Source organism: Hemiscyllium ocellatum, chromosome 1, assembly GCF_020745735.1.
Source record: "Hemiscyllium ocellatum isolate sHemOce1 chromosome 1, sHemOce1.pat.X.cur, whole genome shotgun sequence".
NCBI classification, from domain to species: domain Eukaryota; kingdom Metazoa; phylum Chordata; class Chondrichthyes; order Orectolobiformes; family Hemiscylliidae; genus Hemiscyllium; species Hemiscyllium ocellatum.
The window spans coordinates 78,472,184-78,493,590 of record NC_083401.1 but is presented as its reverse complement, the minus strand read 5'-3'; the positions used below and the strand labels follow the sequence as shown (position 1 = coordinate 78,493,590).

General features: G+C 48.4%; 1 protein-coding gene across 4 annotated transcripts in view; it reads right to left on the bottom strand.

The window, feature by feature from the left end:
• Nucleotides 1–21,407, bottom strand: part of LOC132818988 (uncharacterized) — a 116,123-nt gene that overhangs the window by 76,116 nt on the left and 18,600 nt on the right. For all 4 annotated transcript variants that reach the window (XM_060830214.1, XM_060830205.1, XM_060830195.1 and 1 more), the window contains exon 2: nt 5,216–5,369. In XM_060830214.1, coding sequence (XP_060686197.1) covers nt 5,216–5,369 — 154 coding nt within the window. The remainder of the gene's footprint in view (nt 1–5,215; nt 5,370–21,407) is intronic.

The window sequence follows — 21,407 nt, the reverse complement described above, 5'->3', positions numbered from 1 at the left end:
GGGGACCTGGGTTCAAATCCTGCCATGACAGATGGTGGAATTTGCATTCAATACAAATCTGACATTAACAGTCCGGAATATGTGTTTGGAGAGGGTGCAGAGGAGGTTCAGCAGGATGTTGCCTAGTATGGAGGGTGCTAGCTATGGAGAGAGAGTTGAGTTGATTAGGATTATTTTCATTAGAAAGACGCAGGCTGAGAGGGGGCCTGATTGAGGTCTACAAAACCATGAGAGGTACAAATAGAATGGATAGCAAGTAGCTTTTTCCCCAAAGTGGGGTCTCAATTACTGGGGGTCACAAGCTCACGATGAGAGGTGAAAAGTTGAAGGGAGATATGTGTGGAAAGTTCTTTACACAGAGGGTGGTGGGTGCATGGAACATGTTGTCAGCAAAGGTGGTAGAGGCGGGCTTGGTAGCATCATTTAAGATACATCTAGACAGATACATGAATGGACAGGGAGCAGACGGACACAGATTCTTGGAAAATAGGTGGCAGGTTTAGATAGAGGATCTGGATCGGTGCAGGCTTGGAGGGCCAAAGAGCCTGTTCCTGTGCTGTAATTTTCTTTGTTATTTGTTCTTTGTTCTTTCTCAAAGAGTCATAGAGATATACAGCATGGAAACAGGCCCTTCAGTCCAGCTCGTCCGTATTGACTACACATTCTAAATAAATCTAGTTCCATTTGCCACTATATACCTCTAAACCCTTCCTGTTGATATACCCATCCAAATGCCTTTTAAATGCTGCAATTGCACCAGCCTCCACCACTTCCTCTGGCAACTCATTCCATACACGTACTATGCTCTGCTTGAAAAGGTTGCACCTTAGGTTCCTTTTAAATCTTTCCCCTCTAACCTAAACCTATGCCTTCTAGTTTTGGACTTCTCCACCCTGGGGAGAATGTCCCTCATGATTTTATAAACCTCTATAAAGTCATCCCTCAGCCTCTGATACTCCAGTAAAAATAGCCCCAGTCTTTATATATTATACATGATATATTATATAGCTCAAACCCTCCAACCCTTGCAAAATCCTTGTAAATATTTTCCAAACCCTTTCAAGTTTCACAACATCCTTGCTATAGCAGGGAGACCAGAATTGCACACAATATTCCTTTGATGGCCATGAAGCTATTGGCAATTGTTGTGGGAAAAGATCCATCAGGGTCATTAAGGCCCTTAACCTGGTCTGGCCTTCATGTGACTCCAGACCAACAGCAATGTGGCTGACTCTTAACCATTATCTGGGCATTAAGGGGTGGGGAACAAAAAGGTAGCCTAGCCAGCAATACCCACATCCCATGAATGAATTTAAAAAAAAACACTTCTTACTGCTGGTAAGTGATTCAATAAAAGCTGATATCATTCAACACTGAGGAACTTGCTAGTGGTGGTGCTTCCATTCATCTGCTGCACATGATAGGGGTCAAGGGATTGCAATGGTGATATTGGAGGAGCTATGGTGGGTTACATCTTGGTTACATAGATGGTACACACTGCCACCTAAGTTTTGATGTGAACAATGAAGGAGATGGATGGGGCACTAATCAAGCAGGTTGTTTTTTCCTATGTTTTATTATGGTCACTATTTCCTAAAGAGTCTTTTACACCAAGGGCACATCTTTTTAGTTAATCCTTTCTCATTAAACCAAACCTAATAATGCCTGATTCCTAACTCCTCAACATCCTGTTCCTGAGTCTTATCGTGCACAGATATCAACAATTCAAACTTCACAGTAATAGTGCTAAACCAATCTAAATGCAACTAAACTCACCATGATTACTGTATCCCAGATTGCATGCAGCTTCAATTTTCTAACCTGTAGTATGCCCATTATTAGGTTTACAGTTTGATGTTCTATGGACAATATCCATCAATGTTTCCTTCCCTTTGCTGCTTCTTACTCCACCCAAACTGATTCTACATCTTAATCCTTGGATTGATTATTCTTTCTTACTAACTTACTAATGTAATTCCTGACTGTGAATGCTACCAAATCTCTTCCTTTTCTTTTTATCTATTTCCCAAATACAGAATACCCTTGGATATTCAGTTCCCAATCTCACCCTGCAGCCAAATCTCTATATAATCAAATCACATTCATTCAGCTAACCTGTGCTATGATGAAAGGTGTATTATAATGTTTGGATTTGGATTTAAATATAGGCAAATGGATGGGGATCGGTTGTGTAGAGGTATTGTGTTGTAAGAGGTTAAGAATGTGTTTAGCATGCTTGCTTTCATTGCTCAGACCACTGAGTATAGGAGTTGGGAGGTCATGTTGAGGTTGTACATGATACTGGTGAGACCACGTTTGGAGTACTGCGTATAGTTCTGGTCACCCTGCTGTAGGAAGGATGTTACTAAATTGGAGAGGGTTAAGAAAAGATTTACCAGGATGTTGCTGGGATTCGAAGGTCTGGGTTATAAAGGTGAGGTTGGAAAGGTTGGGACTTTTTCCCCTGAAACATGGGAGGTTGAGGGGTGACTTTATTAAAGTTTATAAAATCATGAGGGGCATAGATAGGGTAAATAGCAAAGGTCTTTTCCTTAAGATTGGGGAGTTCCAAATCAAGGGGCATATTTTTAAGGTGAGAGGAGAAAGATTTAAGAGGGACCTGAGGGGCAACCTTCACACACTCAGAGTGGGGGTTCCTTTGTGAAATGAGCTGCCGGGGGGAGTGGCCGATGCAGGTACAGTTATAACATTTAAAAGACATTTGGATAGGTCCATGAATAGGAACGGTTTAGAGGGATATGGGCAGGCAAGTGAAACTAGTTTAGCTTGTAAAGTTGGTTGGCCTGGACAAGTTGGACTGAAATGTTTACTTCCATGTTGTATGACTATGACCTAAATACATTAATTCCAAGAAAATATCTGTCTACCTGGGAGAACTCTTTGCGGTGTTAATAATTAAGGTGATTATATGTTTAGATTTAAGTCAGAGTAAACTCATTAAAGGTAATGAGTTGTGTTTTTACTTCAGAACGGAAGATTAAAAGTTTAGTCAGAAAAAACAGTCCAGTTTAGCAGAAGAATCAAATCAGCCTAACAAGGTTTCAAAGTACGGAGCTTCGAAGCCTGGAGCATGTAAATGTAAGTCTTCAAGTTGCTACAACTGAAAAGTTGAAGCCATGGTAAATCCAAAAGTCTCATCACAGCAATCCTAGAAAGGAATCGTAAGAGAAAAATCTCAACATTCAAAGGATAACCACTGGATTTTTCTCTAACTTCTTTAGTTGATTATGGATAGTGGGTCCTGCTCTTGTAAATTTTCCTTATAGTAGGAATGTACTTATAGTGAATATTCTTAAATGTACCCTTACATAGAACATAGAACATAGGACAATAACTACTGATCTATTTCCTAGTTTAACGTCCCAGTTCACTTCAGCTAGCTCAAAAGGTTGCCCTTTCATAAAGTTTAAAATACTACTCTCTTCTCCCTTTCAAACACAATGTAAAATTCAATTATATTATGGTTGCTGCTTCCTACGAGTGCCTTAATCCTGATGTCATTAATGAAACCTGGTACATTACACAGTACCAAGTCAAATATAGCCTGCTTTCTGTCAGTTCCAGAACATGCTGCTCTAAGTAACTACCTCAAAAGCATTCAGTAAACACCTCATTAACCAATTTGACTTATCCAGTTGACATGTAGTTTAAAAGTCATCCACAATTATTGCCCAACACCAGGTTATAGTCCAACAGGTTTAATTGTAATTAGAGGCCTGGCACTCCAACCACAACGCCATAAACAAATGCATAGATCTAGATGCCATCTATCAACCCCTCAGAAAACAAACAGGAAATTACATCACCACAAACCCCAGGAACCCCATCCAGGAAAAAGATATAAATAGAAAGCAGGAGACAACAGCTTCGTTTCACTTGGAGGTCGCCACTGATGATGGTACCTAGCCAGGTAATGAAATGTCTGGATATCAAACCTACAGCTCAGCGAGCAAACCTACACCCTAAACCTCAACCTGAGCTACAAACCTTCACAAACTTTGTGTAAGCACACTAGCTTTTAGAGCACTGCTCCTTCATCAGATGGTTGTGGATGAAGGAGCGGCGCTCCGAAAGCTAGTGTGCTTCCAATTAAACCTGTTGGACTATAACCTGGTGTTGTGTGATTTTTAACTTTGTACACCCCAGTCCAACACCGGCATCTCCAAATCATGACAATTATTGCCACCTGTTTAACACAAGCACCGCAATATTTTTTGCTGAATATTTTATCCTACATTATGCATTTCTCCAGCATTTTATGTGTATTTTTCAAAATACAGCACCAGCAACATTACACTTTACTGGAAATGCTTCCCTCAGAGGGTGATTAATCAGTGGAATTTGTTAAAGGCTTGGGTAGTTTAGAATATTTAATATATTGAATCGCTAAGGGAATCAAGGGTATGGCTTAAAGGTAGGAAGATGGACTTGAAGGTTATCAGATCAACCATGATCTTACAGAAGTCTCGATGGGCTGAATGGCCAACTTCTGCTCCTACATCTAATCGTCTTAGAACAACAGAAAGATGCAAAGGATTATACACAGTAGATAGAAGCAAACTGTCTTCAATGGTTGAAGGACAAGGAGCAGAAATCAAAGGTACAAAATGATACAACAAAAGAGACTAAGATGCTTCAACACAGCGATGTAAGGCTTCAGAATTCACTTCCCAAGTTATGTTTTCGAGTAAAAACTATGTTAAATTAGATAGAAGATAGAAGAGGAAAAGGTGATGAAGGGATATGGGAATAAGGTTATTAAAAGTGATTTAGATTTTGCTTACTTGGAGGCTAAATGCATGAGTGTACTGGTACTACATGTTACTTGTGCCTGTGCTCTGATCTCTGTGTGTTTTTATAGACAGGAACACTAACAGAGCTACTCTGGTTCCATCTCTGTAGTGAGATGGAAACCCTGATTCTAAATTGCACAGGGCAATCAGTATAATCACAAACTGCATTCATTGTGGTACATCTTATAGAATATGCCCTGACAAAATATTCCAAAGTCGCTTGATCTCAGAATTAACTTATATGTCTAAAATGGTCTAAAATAATTAGGTAATCTGTGCCAGGTTTGGAGTGACTTACTTAATCAAACCTCAGTAAAGAATAATATTTAGGAAAGATCTGTATGCAATGCAAATATTTGAATGTTCCTTTTTCTCCTCAGATCCCCTGTACATTGTTTTACCTGGGCAGTAAAAATATCTCATCTTCCTTGCTTCCTTTCACGAAGATGACCAGAACACATTGCATTACGGAATGAAGATGTGAGTCCCACTTAACATGGATAGTAGTAGAGTTTTCCACTTCCACCTGCACATCAATATGGGGCTCCATGACATCTGAAACACACATTAAAAACTGAACTTAGATTAAATGTTTTAAATTAAGTTCAATGCAGAATCTATTAGGCTTATGTAGTGGGCCTAATTTTGATATTCAGCCGATTTTAAATAAGTGATCAGCTCTCCAGATCCCCTAGAACCTGACAGTGTAAGAAAAGGTTTAAAGACCTTGCCAGAGCTCCGAAGGTAATTCTTCCTACAGTCTGAAAACTGTTTTACCTCTCCAACAAACAGTACCAATTAATCCCTGCTCCAATTGACTTGCAAGATAATGTTCTCAGAACATCCAAAATATGCCCTAAAATAGTGAAATCTAGATGAGTAGAATGGCTTCATTTTGTGTGTTGTACCGTTCTGTTTAAATGACTAGCAAGGTTCCACAATTTCCAGCAATCGCAGTTCTTTTGTTTTTTTTGTGGCATTCATATTGCTGGGCAACTATTTGTCCATGAAAAATATACCGGTGTAATCACAACCAATATTTATCTGACATCATGATTGATTACATGGCTTCGGTGTGATAAATCCCTGGTGTCAAACAAGCAGCACTTAGCAGATAATATGATAAAAATGCCTTGCAATCTTCCTATCATTTCATACTCCTTCGGTTAAATCTGATACTGGCCACTAGGCGGTGCTATAAACCACCAGAATTATAAAGTCAACAAGAACGAAACCCAAACAAAATCTTTAAAATTCTGCAAATACCCAACAGGCCAGGCAGCACCTGCCATGACAGCAGTTTGATTTGAGCAGTTTCCTCTGGGGCAGAGGTGACCTGTAAAAGAGGGACAGGTTGCACCTGAACTGGAGGGGAACCAATGTCATGAAGGGGGAGATTTGTTAGATCTACTCAGGAGGGTTTAAACTAGTCTGGTAGTGGAATGGGACTGAAACAGGAGAGGGTTGTTTTTCGGACTGGAGGCCTGTGACCAGTGGTGTTCTGAAGAGAACAGTGCTGGGTCCACTTTTGTTCATCATTTGGATGAGAATATAGGAGGCATGGTTCGTAAGTTTGTGAATGACACCAAAATTAGTGGCATAGCAGACAGTGATGAAAGTTATCTAAGAGTACAATAGGTTCTGGTCAACTGGGCCTTTGGCTGAGGAATGGTAGATAGAATTTAATTTAGATAAATACAAGGTTGTTGCATTTTGGTAAAGCAAACTGGAGTAGGCCTTACACCGTTAAAGGCTGGGGCCTGTGGGGTGTTGTCGAACAGAGTGAGGGTTCACAGTGCCGTGAAAGTGGTATCACAGGGAGATGGAGTGGTGAAGAAGGAGCTTGGCACACTTGCCTTTATCAGTCAAAGCACTGAGTTCACGAGTTTGGACTTCATGTACAGGACATTTAGTGTACTGTATACCATTCTGGTCATCGTTCCAAAGGAATGCTGTTAAACTAGAAAGGGTGCAAAAATGACTGACAAAGGTATTACTGAGATTAGAAGGTTCTGATTAGATTAGATGAGATTACTTACAGTGTGGAAACAGGCCCTTCGGCCCAACAAGTGCACACTGACCCTCCAAAGAGCAACCCACCCAAACCCATTCCCCTACATTTACCCCTTCACCTAACACTACAGACAATTTAGCATGGACAATTCACCTAACAAGGAGAGGCTGGATAGAGCCTGGAGCATTGGATGCTGAGAGGTGACCTTGTAGAGGTTTAAGAAATTGTGAGGAACATAAACAAGGTGAATAACAAAAGTCTTTTCCCGAGGTTGGGGGACTAGAGTCATAGAGTCATCGGGATGTACAGCATGGAAAAAGACCCTTCAGTCCATGCCGACCAGATATCCCAACCCAATCTAGTCCCACCTACCAGCACCCGGCCCATATCCCTCCAAACCCTTCCTATTCATATACCCATCCAAATGCCTCTTAAAATGTTGCAATTGTACCAGCCTCCACCACATCCTCTGGCAGCTCATTCCATACACGTACCACCCTCTGTGTGAAAATGTTGCCCCTTAGGTCTCTTTTATATCTTTCCCCTCTCACCTTAAACCTATGCCCTCTAGTTCTGGATTCCCCGACCCCAGGGAAAAGACTTTGCCTATTTATCCTATCCTTGCCCCTCATAATTTTGTAAACCTCTATAAGGTCTTAATTTTATGAAGAGAGGGGAAAGATTTAAAAGGGAGCTGAGGGGCAACTTTTTCACACAGTGGGCAGTGCATATATAGAACAAGCTGCTAGAGGAAGTGGTGGAGTGGATATAATTATAGCATTCAAAAAACATTTGGGCAGGTGCATGGATAGGAGAGATATGGGCCAGACACAGGCAAATGGGACTAGTTTAGTTTCAGAAACTTGGTCAGCATGGCCAAGTTAAAGGGCCTGTCTCTGTGCTATATGAATGATAGTTTGCTTTTATGGATCCTCTTTTGTCTTTGACAAAAACAGAAAGTGCAGGAGAGACTCAGCAGGTCTGGCAGCATCTGCAGAGAAAGAAAAATCAGTTCCCGTTATGAGTCTGGTGACCTTTATTGGACTAGTCAACTGATTACTGGCTGAGAAAACAGTCCCAAAGCACATCTACTGAACAGGCACTGCTCTTACCTCACAAGAAGGCTGAGTGCATGATAGCAATAAGTGCAACAATAAGTGCAAGTATATTACTAGGAATGACGACCACATTCAGTTTAAAAACAAATGTTTAAAGGGAGTCTTAAAACATTTTTAGTCGACTCTGACATGTACAAACTCGCTTTCCCACTAATGTGAACTTTTTCAGAAACATTTTTCTGAAACAACTTTGCATCCAAAATGTTGGCCTTTTGTGCTTCCTCTCACAGACCCCTGACTCAGTACAGAACCTATACCATGTTCAGTATTCAGTACAGATCCAGTACCCCACTCAGTGCTCAGTACAGACCCTGAACACCACTCAGTGCGCAGCACAGACCCCGCACCCCACTCAGTGCTCAGTATAGACCCTGTACCTCACTCAGTGCTCAGTACAGATTCTGAACCCCACTCAGTGCTCAGTACAGACTCTGAACCCCAGTCAGTGCTCAGCACAGACCATGTACCCCACTCAGTGCTCAGTGCAGACTCTGAACCCTACTCAGTGCTCAGCACAGACTCTGAACCCCACTCAGTGCTCAGTACAGACCCTGTACCCCACTCAGTGCTCGGTTCAGACCCTGTACCCCGCTCAGTGCACAGTATAGATCCTCAACCCCACTCAGTGATCAGTAGAGATCCTATGCCACACTCAGTGCTCAGTACAGACCCCAAATCCCACTCAGTGGTCAGTGCAGACACCGTACTCTACTCAGTGCTCAGTACAGATCCTGTACCCCACTCAGTGCTCAGTACAGACCCTGAACCCCACTCAGTGGTCAGTGCAGACACCGTACTCTACTCAGTGCTCAGTACAGATCCTGTACCCCACTCAGTGCTCAGTACAGACCCTGAACCCCACTCAGTGCTCATTGCAGACCGAATACCCCACTCAGTGCTCAGTACAGACGCTACACCCCACTCAGTGTTCAGAACAGATCCTGTACACCACTCGGTGCTCAGTATTGATCCTGTACCCCAATCAGTGATCAGTAGAGATCCTGTACCCCACTCGGTGAATCAGTAGAGATCCTGTACCCCACTCAGTGCACAGTACAGACTCTGTACCCCACTGAGTGCTCAGTACAGACCCTGTCCCTGGCTCAGTGCTCAATACAGACCCTGTGCCCCACTCAGTGCTCGGTAGAGACCTTGCACTGCCCTCTGTGCTCAGTACAGGCCCTGTACCCCACTCAGTGCTCAGTACAGACCCTGTGCCCCACTCAGCCTTCAGTACAGACTCTGTACCCCACTCAGTGCTCAGTACAGACCCTGAACCCCACTCAGTGCTCAGTACAGACCCTGTACCCCATTCAGTGCTCAGCACAGACCCTGTACCCCATTCAGTGCTCAGTACAGACCCTGTACCCCACTCAGTGCTCAGCACAGACCCTGTACCCCACTCAGTGCTCGGTACAGACCCTGTGCCCCACTCAGCCTTCAGTACACACTCTGTACCCCACTCAGTGCTCAGTACAGACTCTGTACCCCACTCAGTGCTCAGTACAGACCCTGAACCCCACTCAGTGCTCAGTACAGACCCTGTCCCCCACTCAGTGCTCAGTACAGACCCTGTACACCATTCAGTGCTCAGCACAGACCCTGTACCCCACTCAGTGCTCAGTACACACCCTGAACCCTAATCAGTGCCCAGTACAGACCCTACACCCCATTCAGTGTTCAGAACAGATCCTGTACACCACTCGGTGCTCAGTATTGATCCTGTACACCAATCAGTGATCAGTAGAGATCCTGTACCCCACTCGGTGAATCAGTAGAGATCCTGTACCCCACTCAGTGCACAGTACAGACTCTGTACCCCACTGAGTGCTCAGTACAGACCCTGTCCCTGGCTCAGTGCTCAATACAGACCCTGTGCCCCACTCAGTGCTCAGTAGAGACCTTGCACTGCCCTCTGTGCTCAGTACAGACCCTATACCACACTCAGTGCTCAGTACAGACCATGCACTGCACTCAGTGCTCAGTACAGACCCTGCACCCCACTCAGGGCTCAGTACAGACCCTGCACTGCACTCAGTGCTCAGTAAAGATCGTCAACACCACTCAGTAATCAGTACAGACCCTATACCCCACTCAGTGCACAGTACAGATCCCATACCCAACTCAGTACTCAGTACTAATCCTGTACCCAACTCAGTGCACAGCACAGATCATGTCCCTGACTCAGTGCTCAGTACAAACCTCGTACCCCACTCTGTGCTCAGTACAGACCCTGCACCCCACTCAGCCCTCAGTACAGATCCCAAACCCCATCAGTGCTCAGTACAGACCCTGTCCCTGGCTCAGTGCTCAATACAGACCCTGTACCCCACTCAGTGCTCAGTAGAGACCTTGCACTGCCCTCTGTGCTCAGTACAGACCCTGCACCCCACTCAGTGCTCAGTACAGACCATGCACCCCACTCAGTGCTCAGTTCAGACCCTGCACCCCACTCAGGGCTCAGTACAGATCCTGTATCCCACTCAGTTCTCAGTACAGACCCAGCACTGCACTCAGTGCTCAGTACAGATCCTCAACCCCACTCAGTGCTCAGTAAAGATGCTGTACCCCACTCGGTGCTCAGCACAGACCCTGAATACCACTCAGTGCTCAGTACAGACGCTGTACCCCACTCAGTGCTCAGTACAGGCCCCATACCCCATTCAGTGCTCAGTACAGATCCTCAACCCCCCTCAATGCTCAGTACAGACCCTGAACCCTACTCAGTGCTCAGTACAGATGCTGTACCCCACTCGGTGCTCAGCACAAACCCTGAATACCACTCAGTGCTCAGTACAGACCCTGTACCCCACTCAGTGCTCAGTACACACCCTGAACCCTAATCAGTGCCCAGTACAGACCCTACACCCCACTCAGTGTTCAGAACAGATCCTGTACACCACTCGGTGCTCAGTATTGATCCTGTACCCCACTCAGTGCTCAGTACAGGCCCCATACCCCATTCAGTGCTCAGTACAGATCCAGTACCCCACTCAGTGCTCATTGCAGACCGAACACCCAACTCGGTGTTCAGTACAGACCCCATAGCCCACTCACTGCACAGTACAGATCCAGTACCTCACTCAGTGCACATTACAGACCTTGTACCTGACTAGGTGCTCAGTACAGACTCTGTACCCCACTCAGTGCTCAGTAGAGACCTTGCATTGCACTCTGTGCTCAGTACAGACCCTGCACCCCACTCAGCCCTCAGTACAGATCCCAAACCCCATCAGTGATCAGTACAGAACCTGTCCCTGGCTCAGTGCTCAGTCCAGACCCTGTACCCCACTCAGTGCTCAGTACAGACCCTGTACCTCACTCAGTGCTCAGTACAGACCCTGTACCCCATTCAGTGCTCAGCACAGAGCCTGAATACCACTCAGTGCTCAGTACAGACCCTGAACCCTACTCAGTGCTCAGTACAGACCCTGTACCCAACTCAGTGCTCATTGCAGACCGAATACCCCACTCAGTGCTCAGTACAGACCCTACACCCCACTCAGTGTTCAGAACAGACTCTGTACCCCACTCAGTGCTCAGTAGTGACCTTGCACTGCCCTCTGTGCTCAGTACAGACCCTGCACCCCACTCAGCCCTCAGTACAGATCCTATACCGCATCAGTGCTCAGTACAGACCCTGTACCACACTCAGGGCTCAGTACAAACCCTGTATCCCACTCAGTGCTCAGTATAGACCCTGAACCCTACTCAGTGCTCAGTACAGACGCTGTACCCCACTCAGTGCTCAGTACAGGCCCCATACCCCACTCAGTGCTCAGTACAGATCCAGTACCCCACTCAGTGCACATTACAGACCTTGTACCTGACTAGGTGCTCAGTACAGATCCTCAACCCCACTCAGTGATCAGTACAGACTCTGTACCCCACTCAGTGCTCAGTAGAGACCTTGCACTGCACTCTGTGCTCAGTACAGACCCTGCACCCCACTCAGCCCTCAGTACAGATCCTATACCGCATCAGTGCTCAGTACAGACCCTGGCCCTGGCTCAGTGCTCAGTCCAGACCCTGTACCCCACTCAGTGCTCAGTAGAGACCTTGCACTGCCCTCTGTGCTCAGTACAGACCCTGTACCCCACTCAGTGCTCAGTACAGACCCTGTGCCCCACTCAGCCTTCAGTACAGACTCTGTACCCCACTCAGTGCTCAGTACAGACCCTGAAACCCACTCAGTGCTCAGTACAGACCCTGTACCCCATTCAGTGCTCAGCACAGACCCTGTACCCCACTCAGTGCTCAGTACAGACCCTGTGCCCCACTCAGTGCTCAGCACAGACCCTGTGCCCCACTCAGTGCTCAGCACAGACCCTGTGCCCCACTCAGTGCTCAGCACAGACCCTGTGCCCCACTCAGTGCTCGGTACAGACCCTGTGCCCCACTCAGCCTTCAGTACACACTCTGTACCCCACTCAGTGCTCAGTACAGACTCTGTACCCCACTCAGTGCTCAGTACAGACCCTGAACCCCACTCAGTGCTCAGTACAGACCCTGTCCCCCACTCAGTGCTCAGTACAGACCCTGTCCCCCACTCAGTGCTCAGTACAGACCCTGTACACCATTCAGTGCTCAGCACAGACCCTGTACCCCACTCAGTGCTCAGTACACACCCTGAACCCTAATCAGTGCCCAGTACAGACCCTACACCCCATTCAGTGTTCAGAACAGATCCTGTACACCACTCGGTGCTCAGTATTGATCCTATACACCAATCAGTGATCAGTAGAGATCCTGTACACCACTCGGTGAATCAGTAGAGATCCTGTACCCCACTCAGTGCACAGTACAGACTCTGTACCCCACTGAGTGCTCAGTACAGACCCTGTCCCTGGATCAGTGCTCAATACAGACCCTGTACCCCACTCAGTGCTCAGTACAGACCCTGCACCCCACTCAGTGCTCAGTACAGACCCTGCACCCCACTCAGTGCTCAGTACAGACCCTGTATCCCACTCAGTCCTCAGTACAGACCCTGCACTGCACTCAGTGCTCAGTACCGATCCTCAACACCACTCAGTAATCAGTACAGACCCTGTACCCCACTCAGTGCACAGCACAGATCATGTCCCTGACTCAGTGCTCAGTACAAACCCTATAACCCACTCAGTGCTCAGTACAGACCCTGTACCCCACTCAGTGCTCAGTATAGACCCTGAACCCTACTCAGCGCTCAGAACAGACCCTGTACCGTACTCAGTGCTCAGTACAGACCCTGTACCCCACTCAGTGCTCAGTACAGGCCCCATACCCCATTCAGTGCTCAGTACAGATCCAGTACCCCACTCAGTGCTCATTGCAGACCGAACACCCAACTCGGTGTTCAGTACAGACCCCATAGCCCACTCACTGCACAGTACAGATCCAGTACCTCACTCAGTGATCAGTACAGACCCTGTCCACCACTCAGTGCTCAGTACAGACCCTGTACCCCATTCAGTGCTCAGCACAGACCCTGTACCCCACTCAGTGCTCAGTACAGACCCTGTACCCCACTCAGTGCTCAGTACAGACCCTGAACCCCATTCAGTGCTCAGCACAGACCCTGAACCCCATTCAGTGCTCAGCACAGACCCTGTACACCACTCAGTGCTCAGCACAGACCCTGTACCCCACTCAGTGCTCAGTACAGACCCTGAACCCCACTCAGTGCTCAGTACAGACCCTGTACCCCACTCAGTGCTCAGTACAGACCCTGTACCTCACTCAGTGCTCAGTACAGACCCTGTACCACACTCAGTGCTCAGTACAGACCCTGTACCTCACTCAGTGCTCAGTACAGACCCTGTACCCCATTCAGTGCTCAGAACAGACCCTGTACCCCACTCAGTGCTCAGTACAGACCCTGTACCCCATTCAGTGCTCAGCACAGACCGTGTACCCCACTCAGTGCTCAGTACAGACCCTGAACTCTACTCAGTGCTCAGTACAGACCTCGTACCCCATTCGGTGCTCAGTACAGCCCCTGTACCTCACTCAGTGCTCAGTACAGACCCTGTACCCCACTCAGTGCTCAGTACACACCCTGAACCCTAATCAGTGCCCAGTACAGACCCTACACCCCACTCAGTGTTCAGAACAGATCCTGTACACCACTCGGTGCTCAGTATTGATCCTGTACCCCAATCAGTGATCAGTAGAGATCCTGCACCCCACTCGGTGAATCAGTAGAGATCCTGTACCCCACTCAGTGCACAGTACAGACTCTGTACCCTACTGAGTGCTCAGTACAGAACCTGTCCCTGGCTCAGTGCTCAATACAGACCCTGTACCCCACTCAGTGCTCAGTAGAGACCTTGCACTGCCCTCTGTGCTCAGAACAGACCCTGTCACTGGCTCAGTGCTCAATACAGACCCTGTACCCCACTCAGTGCTCAGTACAGATCCTCAACACCACTCAGTAATCAGTACAGATCCTATACCCCACTCAGTGCACAGTACAGATCCCGTACCCAACTCAGTACTCAGTACTAATCCTGTACCCCACTCAGTGCACAGCACAGATCATGTCCCTGACTCAGTGCTCAGTACAAACCTCGTACCCCACTCAGTGCTCAGTACAGACCCTATATCCCACTCAGTGCTCAGTACAGATCCTCAACCCCACTCAATGCTCAGTACAGACCCTGTATCCCACTCAGTGCTCAGTATAGACCCTGACCCTACTCAGTGCTCAGTACAGACGCTGTACCCCACTCAGTGCTCAGTACAGGCCCCATACCCCATTCAGTGCTCAGTACAAATCCAGTACCTCACTCAGTGCACATTACAGACCTTGTACCTGACTAGGTGCTCAGTACAGATCCTGTACCCCACTCAGTGCTCAGTACAGACTCTGTACCCCACTCAGTGCTCAGTACAGACTCTGTACCTCACTCAGTGCTCAGTACAGACTCTGTATCCCACTCAGTGCTCAGTACAGACCCTGAACCCCACTCAGTGCTCAGTACAGACCCTGTCCCCCACTCAGTGCTCAGTACAGACCCTGTACCCCATTCAGTGCTCAGCACAGACCCTGTCCCCCACTCAGTGCTCAGGACAGACCCTGTACCCCATTCAGTGCTCAGCACAGACCCTGTACCCCACTCAGTGCTCAGTACAGACCCTGTACCTCACTCAGTGCTCAGTACAGACCCTATACCCTACTCAGTGCTCAGTACAGACGCTGTACCCCACTCAGTGCTCAGTACAGGCCCCATACCCCATTCAGTGCTCAGTACAGATCCAGTACCCCACTCAGTGCACATTACAGACCTTGTACCTGTCTAGGTGCTCAGTACAGATCCTGTACCCCACTCAGTGATCAGTACAGACTCAGTACCCCACTCAGTGCTCAGTATAGACCCTGAACCCCACTCAGTGCTCAGTACAGACCCTGTCCCCCACTCAGTGCTCAGTACAGACCCTGTACATCACTCAGTGCTCAGTACAGACCCTGTACCCCATTCAGTGCTCAGCACAGACCCTGTACCCCACTCAGTGATCAGTACAGAGCCTGTACCTCACTCAGTGCTCAGTACAGACCCTGTACCCCATTCAGTGCTCAGCACAGACCGTGTACCCCACTCAGTGCTCAGTACAGACCCTGAACCCTACTCAGTGCTCAGTACAGACCCTGTACCCCACTCAGTGCTCAGTCCAGACCCTGTACCCCACTCAGTGCTCAGTACACACCCTGAACCCTAATCAGTGCCCAGTACAGACCCTACACCCCACTCAGTGTTCAGAACAGATCCTGTACACCACTCAGTGCTCAGTATTGATCCTGTACCCCAATCAGTGATCAGTAGAGATCATGCACCCCACTCGGTGAATCAGTAGAGATCCTGTACCCCACTCAGTGCTCAGTACAGACCCTGTCCCTGGCTCAGTGCTCAATACAGACCCTGTACCCCACTCAGTGCTCAGTAGAGACCTTGCACTGCCCTCTGTGCTCAGTACAGACCCTGCACCACACTCAGTGCTCAGTACAGACCCTGCACCCCACTCAGTGCTCAGTACCGATCCTCAACACCACTCAGTAATCAGTACAGACCCTATACCCCACTCAGTGCACAGTACAGATCCCGTACCCAACTCAGTACTCAGTACTAATCCTGTACCCCACTCAGTGCACAGCACAGATCATGTCCCTTACTCAGTGCTCAGTACAAACCTCGTACCCCACTCAGTGCTCAGTACAGACCCTATATCCCACTCAGTGCTCAGTACAAACCCTATACCCCACTCAGTGCTCAGTACAAACCCTATACCCCACTCAGTGCTCAGTACAGACCCTGTCCCCCATTCAGTGCTCAGCACAGACCCTGTACCCCACTCAGTGCTCAGTACAGACCCTGTATCTCACTCAGTGCTCAGTACAGACTCTGTACCCTACTCAGTGCTCAGTACAGACGCTGTACCCCACTCAGTGCTCAGTACAGGCCCCATACCCCATTCAGTGCTCAGTATAGACCCTGTACCTCACTCAGTGCTCAGTACAGACCTTGTACCTGACTAGGTGCTCAGTACAGATCCTGTACCCCACTCAGTGCTCATTGCAGACCGAACACCCAACTCGGTGTTCAGTACAGACCCCATAGCCCACTCACTGCACAGTACAGATCCAGTACCTCACTCAGTGCACATTACAAACCTCGTACCCCATTCGGTGCTCAGTACAGACCCTGTACCTCACTCAGTGCTCAGTACAGACCTTGTACCTGACTAGGTGCTCAGTACAGATCCTGTACCCCACTCAGTGATCAGTACAGACTCTTTACCCCACTCAGTGCTCAGTAGAGACCTTGCACTGCACTCTGTGCTCAGTACAGACCCTGTATCCCACTCATTGCTCAGTACAGACCCTGTACCTCACTCAGTGCTCAGTACAGACCCTGTACCCCACTTAGTGCTCAGCACAGATCCTGAATACCACTCAGTGCTCAGTACAGATCCTGTACCCCACTCAGTGCTCAGTACAGACCCTGAACCCCACTCAGTGCTCAGTACAGACCCTGTACCCCACTCAGTGTTCAGAACAGATCCTGTACACCACTCGGTGCTCAGTATTGATCCTGTACCCCAATCAGTGATCAGTAGAGATCCTGTACCCCACTCGGTGAATCAGTAGAGATCCTGTACCCCACTCAGTGCGCAGTACAGACCCTGTCCCTGGCTCAGTGCTCAATACAGACCCCGTACCCCACTCAGTGCTCAGTACAGACCCTGTATCCCACTCAGTGCTCAGTACAGACCCTGCACCCCACTCAGTGCTCAGTACAGATCCTCAACACCACTCAGTAATCAGTACAGACCCTATACCCCACTCAGTGCACAGTACAGATCCCGTACCCAACTCAGTACTCAGTACTAATCCTGTACCCCACTCAGTGCTCAGTACAAACCCTATACCCCACTCAGTGCTCAGCACAGACCCTGTACCCCAGTCAGTGCTCAGTATAGACCCTGAACCCTACTCAGTGCTCAGTACAGATGCTGTACCCCACTCAGTGCTCAGTACAGACCCCATAGCCCACTCACTGCACAGTACAGATCCAGTACCTCACTCAGTGCACATTACAAACCTTGTACCTGACTAGGTGCTCAGTACAGATCCTGTACCCCACTCAGTGCTCAGTACAGACCCTGTACCCCATTCAGTGCTCAGCACAGACCCTGTACCCCATTCAGTGCTCAGCACAGACCGTGTACCCCATTCAGTGCTCAGCACAGACCGTGTACCCCACTCAGTGCTCAGTACAGACCCTGAACCCTACTCAGTGCTCAGTACAGACCTCGTACCCCATTCGGTGCTCAGTACACACCCTGAACCCTAATCAGTGCCCAGTACAGACCCTACACCCCACTCAGTGTTCAGAACAGATCCTGTACACCACTCAGTGCTCAGTATTGATCCTGTACCCCAATCAGTGATCAGTAGAGATCATGCACCCCACTCGGTGAATCAGTAGAGATCCTGTACCCCACTCAGTGCTCAGTACAGTCCCTGTCCCTGGCTCAGTGCTCAATACAGACCCTGTACCCCACTCAGTGCTCAGTAGAGACCTTGCACTGCCCTCTGTGCTCAGAACAGACCCTGTCCCTGGCTCAGTGCTCAATACAGACCCTGTACCCCACTCAGTGCTCAGTAGAGACCTTGCACTGCCCTCTGTGCTCAGTACAGACCCTGCACCACACTCAGTGCTCAGTACCGATCCTCAACACCACTCAGTAATCAGTACAGACCCTATACCCCACTCAGTGCACAGTACAGATCCCGTACCCAACTCAGTACTAATCCTGTACCCCACTCAGTGCACAGCACAGATCATGTCCCTGACTCAGTGCTCAGTACAAACCTCGTACCCCACTCAGTGCTCAGTACAGACCCTATACCCCACTCAGTGCTCAGTACAAACCCTATACCCCACTCAGTGCTCAGTACAAACCCTATACCCTACTCAGTGCTCAGTACAGACGCTGTACCCCACTCAGTGCTCAGTACAGGCCCCATACCCCATTCAGTGCTCAGTACAGATCTAGTACCCCACTCAGTGCACATTACAGACCTTGTACCTGACTAGGTGCTCAGTACAGATCCTGTACCTCACTCAGTGCTCAGTACAGATCCTCAACCCCACTCAATGCTCAGTCCAGACCCTGTATCTCACTCAGTGCTCATTGCAGACCGAACACCCAACTCGGTGTTCAGTACAGACCCCATAGCCCACTCACTGCACAGTACAGATCCAGTACCTCACTCAGTGCACATTACAGACCTCGTACCCCATTCGGTGCTCAGTACAGAGCCTGTACCTCACTCAGTGCTCAGTACAAACCCTATACCCCACTCAGTGCTCAGTACAGACCCTGTACCTCACTCGGTGCTCAGTACAGACCCTGTACCCCACTTAGTGCTCAGCACAGATCCTGAATACCACTCAGTGCTCAGTACAGATCCTGTACCCCACTCAGTGCTCAGTACAGACCCTGAACCCCACTCAGTGCTCAGTACAGACCCTGTACCCCACTCAGTGCTCATTGCAGACCGAATACCCCACTCAGTGCTCAGTACAGACCCTACACCCCACTCAGTGTTCAGAACAGATCCTGTACACCACTCGGTGCTCAGTATTGATCCTGTACCCCAATCAGTGATCAGTAGAGATCCTGTACCCCACTCGGTGAATCAGTAGAGATCCTGTACCCCACTCAGTGCGCAGTACAGACCCTGTCCCTGGCTCAGTGCTCAATACAGACCCTGTACCCCACTCAGTGCTCAGTACAGACCCTGCACCCCACTCAGTGCTCAGTACAGATCCTCAACACCACTCAGTAATCAGTACAGACCCTATACCCCACTCAGTGCGCAGTACAGACCCTGTCCCTGGCTCAGTGCTCAATACAGACCCTGTACCCCACTCAGTGCTCAGTACAGACCCTGCACCCCACTCAGTGCTCAGTACAGATCCTCAACACCACTCAGTAATCAGTACAGACCCTATACCCCACTCAGTGCACAGTACAGATCCCGTACCCAACTCAGTACTCAGTACTAATCCTGTACCCCACTCAGTGCACAGTACAAACCCTATACCCCACTCAGTGCTCAGTACAAACCCTATACCCCACTCAGTGCTCAGCACAGACCCTGTACCCCAGTCAGTGCTCAGTATAGACCCTGAACCCTACTCAGTGCTCAGTACAGATGCTGTACCCCATTCAGTGCTCAGTACAGGCCCCATACCCCATTCAGTGCTCAGTACAGATCCAGTACCCCACTCAGTGCTCATTGCAGACCGAACACCCAACTCGGTGTTCAGTACAGACCCCATAGCCCACTCACTGCACAGTACAGATCCAGTACCTCACTCAGTGCACATTACAAACCTTGTACCTGACTAGGTGCTCAGTACAGATCCTGTACCCCACTCAGTGCTCAGTACAGACCCTGTACCCCACTCAGTGCTCATTACAGACCCTGTACCCCATTCAGTGCTCAGCACAGACCCTGTACCCCACTCAGTGCTCAGTACAGACCCTGTACCCCATTCAGTGCTCAGCACAGACCCTGTACCCCACTCAGTGCTCAGTACAGACCCTGAACCCTACTCAGTGCTCAGTACAGACCTCGTACCCCATTCGGTGCTCAGTACAGACCCTGTACCTCACTCAGTGCTCAGTACAGACCCTGAACCCTACTCAGTGCTCAGTACAGACCCTGTACCCCATTCGGTGCTCAGTACAGACCCTGTACCTCACTCAGTGCTCAGTACAGACCCTGTACCCCATTCGGTGCTCAGTACAGACCCTGTACCTCACTCAGTGCTCAGTACAGACCCTGTACCCCACTCAGTGCTCAGTACAGACCCTGTACCCCACTCAGTGCTCAGTACACACCCTGAACCCTAATCAGTGCCCAGTACAGACCCTACACCCCACTCAGTGTTCAGAACATATCCTGTACACCACTCGGTGCTCAGTATTGATCCTGTACCCCAATCAGTGATCAGTAGAGATCCTGCACCCCACTCGGTGAATCAATAGAGATCCTGTACCCCACTCAGTGCACAGTACAGACTCTGTACCCCACTCAGTGCACAGTACAGACCCTGTACCCCACTCAGTGCTCAGTACAGACCCTGCACCCCACTCAGTGCTCAGTACACACCCTGAACCCTAATCAGTGCCCAGCACAGACCCTGTACCCCACTCAGTGCTAGTACAGACCCTGTACCCCACTCCATCTCAGTACAGACCCCGTACCCCACTCCGTGCTCAGTTTAGACCCTGTACCCAACTCAGTGCTCAGTATAGGCCCTGAACCCTACTCAGTGCTCAGTACAGACCCTGTACCCCACTAAATGCTCAACGTAGCCTGTGTTCCCCTGTCCGTCCTCAGTAAAGACCCTGTACCCATTTGTTCTCTCAGTAAAGACCCTTACTATTTTTTCTCAAAAAGTGATGAAATGTCTCCTCCTCCTCTGAGCTGATTATACCCTTTTACTCAGTAGTTTTGCTGAAGCCACTTCCTCCTCCTTTATTACTGACCTTGAATAGAAAGAGAAACCAAGAACATAAAGACCTATGAATCAAACATCTATTGTAGAGAGTTATTGGAATCTATAATTAAACTGGGAATGACTCAGCACACAAACAAATTACAGGGAACTAACATGGATTTGTAAAATGTTTCTCATGTCAAAAGAACCTAATTAAATGGTTTGAGGAAGTAAATAAAATTGCAATATGGGATTTTCTGTGGGATTCTCAAAAACATCCAGTAAGCTTCCATATATGGTATTGTTGACTAGAATGGAAGCTCATGGAATAGACAGCATGTGATTGACCTAGTTCGGAGAATGCTTAGATGGTCGAATAGCCATGTGGAGATTGGACATGTCCTTGAAATGAAAAGAAGAGACCATTTGAGTTGCACAAAGATCTTTACTCGGTCCTCAACTG